General features: G+C 48.5%; 1 protein-coding gene across 1 annotated transcript; it reads left to right on the top strand.

The window, feature by feature from the left end:
• Positions 1-4,597: 4,597 nt before the first annotated feature.
• LOC114905668 (cyclin-dependent kinase 2-associated protein 1-like) lies at positions 4,598-7,375 on the top strand. Its single transcript, XM_029240028.1, has 2 exons — positions 4,598-4,933; positions 7,308-7,375. Exons 1-2 carry the CDS (start codon positions 4,654-4,656, stop codon positions 7,373-7,375), a joined length of 348 nt encoding a protein of 115 aa, XP_029095861.1. The 5' UTR covers positions 4,598-4,653.
• Positions 7,376-7,407: the final 32 nt, after the last annotated feature.

Here is a 7,407-nt window from a genome sequence, read left to right as displayed (position 1 = left end):
AACATACACAGAAAAGATTAATTATAGAGTGGGTAGAATTTGTAGGTGGAACCAGAGTAAAGAGAAGGGGATGCTTTGGGTCTGTCTGTGAGATAGTCTTGAACAAAGCTGTAGAGGGGAGTAATAAATGAGAAAAAGGAGATTGGATCTGCTGGGGAAGACTTTACATTTAAGGTTTCTGGTTGGACTTCAGTCTATAGAACACTGGTTCTTCAAAAAAACTCAAGATTGCCTGGAGTGCTTCTTAAAAATACAGATTCTGAGGCCATACCCCAGACCTATTGAATGAGATCTCCAGGGATGGAACCCAAGAATCACTATTTTTCATGAGGTCCTGAAGGGATTCCAGCCCTCTGCTATGCTGGGGACCAATGATGCAGGCAGTGTGTGACCCCGAGATCACGGCAACATTACAGTCCTTGTGCCTGCCCTCTGTGGAGGGAGAGGGTGAGCAAGGAAGCACATTTAGGAGATTGTTGCTATGGGCCCTTGATACCCAAAGTGTGGTCCTTGAGCCAGCAGCTTGGGTATCACCGTAGAGCTTGTGAGAAATGCAGAAACTCAGGCACCACCCCTGATCTCCTTAATCATAATTTGCATTTTAACAAGCTCCCCAGGGATCCAGGTGCATGTTAAAGTTTGAAAAGTACTGCTCTAGGCGTTAGGGAGCTCTGGCAGAAAAGGTTAAGAAACCAGGGCAGGAACTGGGAACAGATAGGAAACTGGAATCTCAAACTCAGAATGAAACCAGCAACTGGACCAACTGGAAGCTGACTGAAGAATCCCTCCTTTGGGGTTTTTGATATCCCCCTGATAATGGCTGGGAGTTGTCCCGGACTGCATGGCAGGCAAGCTGTTTTTGCCACAAGACAGGGGCCAGAATCCCATTACAAACGTAGGGAATCTAGGCAATGGAGAAGCCCAAGATGGTGAAATTTTTTAGGCTTGTGACTCAGTATAAACAGCAAGAACAAGAGGGAAGCCACTCTGGAGGGAAATGCTGAATCTGGTTTTAGGCATATCGAGTTCACTATATGAACAAGGGAAAGGAAGGAAGTCAACGGAAATGACAGCTGAAGTCTGGAGGCAGAGAGGTAAATAATTAAGAGGACTGGCTGGGAACCAGGATGATGAATGACAGTAGTTTAACTGTACAGAGAAATCACCAAGAATCAAGTGAAGTTAGGCTTTGAGGAAAAGGTCATGTGCTGAAAATCAGTGGGTACCAAACATGATTGCAATATTACATTTGTGGCAGCACCATGGAGAAGCTGCTGAAAAGATTGCAGCAACTCTTGCTTGAGAAGAATCAGAGATGTCAAATTTTAGTGCTGCAGCAGGAACAAAAGAGATGGATGACTGTATCCAGATCCCGTAATGCTGGGATCACTTCAAGTCCCTTCTTTTCTCTTAACATTCTGTGGCTTTTCATGGTGCTTGGAAACTCAGGAGAGATGGGGGGAGTCTTCTGAAAGAAAGAGTCAGGTTTCATTTTGTGCCACACAAAGCTGCAGAAGGGCAGGTCGATGCCCAGAGAAGGCCTGGAGTGGAACACCGGACTCTCAGTCAGACCCAAGGCTGACAGAACACCTCGCATGGCGGTTTGAACATATTCCACCAGTTCTTGGTACTCTTTCCTTCAAGAGGTGGAGATAAATTTTCCTCCCCTTGGATATGAGCTGCACTCAGTGACTGGCTTCCAACAAACAGAATGAAGCATCAGTGATAGTGTGTAACTTCCAAGATTAGATGACAAAGGACATTGCAGCTCCCTCCGTGCACTGTCTCTTAGATTACTTGCTCTGAAGGAAGTCAGCCCCCATATTGTGAGGACACTCAAGTGACCCTATGGACAGATCCCCAGGCTGAGGAACTGAGGCCTCCCGTCCACAGCTCTGTGAGTAAGTCATCTTGGAAATGGATCCTCCAGCCCCAGTCAAGCCTTCAGATGACTGCAGCCCCAGCCAACATCTTGACCACGACCTCAAGAGATACTCTAAAGCCAGAACCATCCAGTCAAAACACTCTCGAATTTCTCACCCACAGAGACTGTGAGTTAATAAATGTTTTTGGTTTTAATCCACTGCTTTATGGTAATTTGTTATGCAGTGATAGATGTGGAACACCTGGTAAGTAGAATGGATGAAGGGCAGGGGGAACCACCAAAAAGACAAAATAAAACAGAAAAGAAATACCAGAAAAGGCAAGTGCTATAAACCAGGTTGAACCTTGAGTGGTTAGAGTGTGAAGGAAAGTATGGTCAAATCTAGAAGAGTTATGGAGACCGAAATCCATTTGTTATTCAGTACCACCAGAGTGTTTATCTGGATAAAATATGTGTATTTTTAAAAAACTATAAATGAGGTGAACTTTCTTGCCTGGCCACCATGTACCTGAAAATTAGACTATTTATATCCCATTTCCCCATCTGCTCAGTGAGCTTGGGCAAGTCAGTTCAGTGAACATTATTTGCCACTGAACTGCTCTGTGCCATGGATTCCCCATCCATAAAATACAGAGCATTTTCCCTTGGCCTATGCTTCAGGACAACTTGAGGCATTAGTATCACCCAGTGGCACCTAAGGCAACATAAAGTGGCACCTTCCCCTCTGCTCTCAGCCATCTCTTTTTCCAGCTCTTCTTCTCTCCTGGAAGAATCCGATCAGTGAGACCCCAGGCCCCCCTGAAACGCATCCCTTGTATTATGTCTATACCTCTACTAATAGATGTCTGACAAGACAACATGTTGCTGGGATGAATTCCTTTTTAAACATTTTATTTTGAAATAACTTTAGGTTTATAGAAGAGTTGCCACGATAGTACAAAGAGTTCCCATATACCCTTCTCCCAGCTTCCTCTATTGTTAGCATCTATAAAACTAAGAAATTAGCATGGGCACAAGACTATCATCTAAACTATGGACTTTATTCAGATTTCACCAGGTTTTCTACCAGTCATTTTCTGTTCCACTATCCAATCCAAGATACCACACTGCATTTACGCATCATGATTCCTTAGTCTCCTCTTATCTGTGACAGTTTCTAAGACATTCCTGTTTTTCGTGACCTTGACACTTTTGAACAGTACTGGTCGGGAATTTTGTAGAATATCCCTCCATTTGGGTTTGTCTGATATCTTTTCATTGTGAGACTGGAGATGTGAATTTGGGGTAGAAAAACCATAGAGGTGAGGTGCTCTTCTCATCACATCATATCAGGGAGTATGTATTAGTTGCTACTATAATAAATTACTATGAATTTAGTGGCTTAAAACAGAAATTTATTCTTTTACAGTCTGAAGGATGAAAGTCTGAAATAAGTTTTACAGGCTAAAATCAAGCTGCTGGCAGGCCTGGTTCCTTCTGAAGGCTCTAGAGGCCCCCATCATTCCTTGGCTGGTGGCCACATCACTCCAGTCTCTGCTTATGTCATCACATTGCCTTCTCTTCTTCCATAGGCAAATCTTCCTTTGCCTCCCTCTTATAAGGACTCTTGTGATTACACTGAGCCCACCCAGATAGCCTAGAATAATCTCCCCATCTCGACTGCATCTGCAAAGTGCACTTTGCCACATAAAGTTTTTTGTTTGTTTGTTTGTTTTTAAAAGTAATTTTATTATTTTAAAATAAATTTATTTATTTATTTATTTTTGGCTGCCTCGGGTTTTTGTTGCCGCATGAAGGCTTTCGCTAGTTGCAGCGAGCGGGGGCTACTCTTTTTTGTGGTGCGCCGGCTTCTAACTGCGGTGGCTTCTCTTGTTGTGGAGCATGGGCTTTAGGTGTGTGGGCTTCAGTAGTTGGCACACGGGCTCAGTAGTTGTGGCTCGCGGGCTCTAGAGCGCAGGCTCAGTAGTTGTGGCGCATGGGCTTAGTTGCTCTGCAGCACGTGGGGTCTTCCCAGACCAGGGATTGAACCCCTATCCCCTGCATTGGCAAGCAGATTCTTAACCACTGCGCCACCAGGGAAGTCCCACCACATAAGGTTTGCCATATAAAATAGTCACAGGTTCCAGGGATCAGGACCTGGATATCACTGCGGGCTATTACTCAGCCAACACAGAGTACATGATATCCATATGATTTATCAGTGGCCATGTTAATCTTCAACACTTTGTTAAGGCTGTGTAGGTCAGGATTCTCCACTGTAAAGTTATTGTTTAGGGGGCACAGATTCCTTTTAATTACCAGAAATATGACTGTATTCACACCCAAAGTAATGATGTTGACATTACGTAACCATTCAAAATTACTTATATTAAGTGTCATTCCCTACCAGACCAGTTCTAGACCCTGGAAATACAAAAATTAACAAGCAATGGTCCATACCCTCAAGGAGATAATTGCCTAACTAGGACAACATTTGCAATTTGTTTAAAGAAAGCAAGTTTAGGCTCAAAGTTTGCGGCCGCCCTTGCGCCCTTGCGCCTGCCCGATGTATGGGTGATACACTGCAGCGGGTGTCAGGGTGAGGGACGGCCATATTTGCCGGTGCGGCCCGAGCCGCCAACAACAAAAAGTGCGCAGGAGCTTGGCGGGCGCACGGACGCGCGCACGGACGCTAGGGCCGCCTCGCTGTCGCCCGGCCTCGCCGCCTTCGCCGCCACCCTCGCGGGCTTGGCCCCGCTGCGCCCCGGTGCGCCCCGCCGCTCGGGGGAATGCCTTACAAACCGAACATGACCGCGCACATGCCCGCCGCCTCCCTCAACGCCGCTGGGAGTGTCCACCCGCCCTCCACCAGTATGGCGACGTCTTCACAGTACCGCCAGCTGCTGAGTGACTACGGGCCGCCATCTCTAGGCTACACCCAGGGAACTGGGAACAGCCAGGTGCCCCAGAGCAAATACGCTGAGCTGTTGGCCATCATCGAAGAGCTGGGGAAAGAGATCAGACCCACCTACGCGGGCAGCAAGAGCGCGATGGAGAGACTAAAACGAGGTAAATCGTGGGCCCGGGACTCCCATGACAGGTGACGCCTCGCTGCTGGTGGACCCCACGGCACTGGCCTAGTAACTGTCTTGAAAGATTTTCTGGGGAAAACGGAGGGTGGCAGACAGAAGAGTCCCCCGCGGCACAGGGGCTCCCGCTTTGTTACAGAATTACCGTTGGCTGTGGAGGTGTCAGGCTGGGTGAGTGGGTCTGTGGGATGTACATCTGATGGAAGGGGCTTGGCGGCCAGTTGTCAGATGCAGCGTCTAAGAAGGGAATCCCCAGGACTCCCCTGGTGGTCCAGTGGTTAGGACTCCACGCTTCCACTGCAGTGGCCTTGGGTTCGATCCCTGGTCAGGGAACTAAGATCCTGCAAGCTTCATGGTGTGGCCAAAAAAAAAAAAAAAAAAAGTCTTTGTACCCAGATCCTGCAGCTCTGCCTCACGCCCGCTCTGCTCCTGTTGGCCGACACTGGTCCTAGGAGCCCTGGGCGGCCCAATAAGGTAGGCTCCCAACTTGGGTGAGGCCAGTGACATGAGGCCAAGGGGGCCTGCGTTGCCCTCTGCTGTCCTCCTTGGAGCGGGGGCCCAGGGGGGCGTGTGGTCAGTCCCAGTCTGGGGCGGGAGAGTGAGAATGCTTTGAAGTTCTTTCCTGATTGAAGAGGGAGGAAGGGCGGGAGGATGGTGCCACAGGAAGAAAGTGACTCACGTGAAGAGGTGACTGGCCAGCTGACTTCAGAAGGCAGAGAAATAGGTTGTTTTTTGCTGCTTCATGAAGTGAAAGCGGCGTGGAGAGGAGAAAAGGATTTCTATTTTAGAAGGTGGCAGTTCAGAGCACGGTGGCTTATGTGTGAATTTAATTTTAGGAGTTTTTTTTTTTTTTTTTAAGGTTAGAGAAGCAAATTTGGAGAAAATCGAGAGGGAAATGTTCTGTGGCTATAAATCTGGGGCGTGACAGGGGGGCTGCAGTTGAGGCCACGGCTCCAGTGATGGCAAGGCCGGCTGAGGACAGGCTCCCACCCAGAGCAGTGGGCCGGTTCTTGACACCTTTGTGAAGAGACTGACCGACTGCAGAGCTGGATCGGGGAATAACAGGCACAGGTGTGGGGAGGGGGGCTGGCAGTTAGAGGCTGGAACGGAAGAGGGGTCGGGGGAGAGAAGGAGCTTAACCCCCAATCCAGCCCTGGGGGTCAGGTGGGCATCGCTCTGCCCACAGTGCTGGTAACGGGAGTGCCGGTTACCTGATTGCAAATGTCTGGGAAGATGCTGGACCCCGCAGTCTCTCTGACAGGCGACCTGCAGCCTCCCAACAAAACTGGCAGTTCAGGTCAACACATGGATACACCTGGTGACTGCTTCAGGGCACATCCTGGGTGAGCAGCTGGCCCCACAGTCACCCTGACCAGTAAGGTGGCCAAGTTTACATCATAGCAAGTAAGAAGGGCACAAGGGAGTCAAGCGCCAAGAATGTTTTGCGTTTTTTAATGGTGAAAAAAATAAGATTTTGTGACATGTGAAAATTTTGTTAAATTCAGACCTCAGTGTTGTAAGTAAAGACTTGTGGGAACATGGCCACACCCATTGCTTATTAATGTCTGCGGCTGCTCTCACAGTACAATGGCGGAGTGGAGTAGCTGCGACAGTGGCTACACAGCCCTTTCCAGAAAGTCTTCGGAAGCTCTGGGGGGTAAGATTTGTGAGGTGGGGACACCTGAGTGACTTGGGGTGTCATTCCCAGTGCCCTCTGGGGGGTCAGCTCTTGGAAGGAGCAGATTCTTAGTGTCTATTAAAATGAAATCAATATTTCATGAAGTTCAGTAAAACCAAAAAAAGAAAAAAAACCCACAAAACCCAAACAAGCAATAGATAACTCCCAAACTATAGAGATAAAAGATGAGGGGAGAATAATAGTGCAGGAGATGGCACCCGTCCCCTGGGGGGAAGGACAAAGCAGTGGACCAAGGTGGCCTGAGTGAGCACTCGTCTTGCACCCAAACCAGCCAGGCTGCCTGACATTGTCAAGCCCTTTCTAGAATTTAGGAAAAATAACGGTTTGAAGGTGTGGAAGGAATCTCCAAAGCAGGTCCCTGCTTAAAGAACTTGGGTGGGGACACACTTCCTCCTGTCATCTGGATGGTAACATGGTTCAAATAGAGTCATGTCATAAAAAGAGAGCTTGCTGGCTGTCACCGTGAGCATGGGAAGAAACTTTTAGGGAGACGTGAAGAGGGGTTTTGGCTTTGAGGGGTGGGATGGGGTTTGGGGTGTTGGATGCAGGTCCCGAGTTCCTCCAGTCTGAGGGTTTCGCAGTTGGTTTGGAAGGACCCTCCTCCTCTTCTGGAATGGGTGCTGCTGGCTGACGTCCACCTCTGCTTCTCTTCCAGGCATCATCCACGCTCGAGGGTTGGTGCGGGAGTGCTTGGCTGAAACGGAACGGAATGCCAGGTCCTAGCTGCCTTGTGAGCCTGGACGGTTTTCCATCTT

This window comes from Monodon monoceros, unplaced genomic scaffold (genome assembly GCF_005190385.1).
Source record: "Monodon monoceros isolate NGI ecotype Baffin Bay Population unplaced genomic scaffold, NGI_Narwhal_1 Super_Scaffold_22, whole genome shotgun sequence".
Taxonomy (NCBI): Eukaryota; Metazoa; Chordata; class Mammalia; order Artiodactyla; family Monodontidae; genus Monodon; species Monodon monoceros.
This window is presented reverse-complemented; position numbering and strand designations above follow the sequence as displayed.

What these genes read in the sequence shown, in the direction of transcription:
- LOC114905668 (XM_029240028.1), top strand. Translation starts at nt 4,654, where the DNA reads ATGCCTTACAAACCGAACATGACCGCGCACATGCCCGCCGCCTCCCTC. An exon ending in GATGGAGAGACTAAAACGAG is followed by an intron (nt 4,934 to 7,307) that starts GTAAATCGTGGG and finishes CTTCTCTTCCAG; the next exon opens with GCATCATCCACGCTCGAGGG.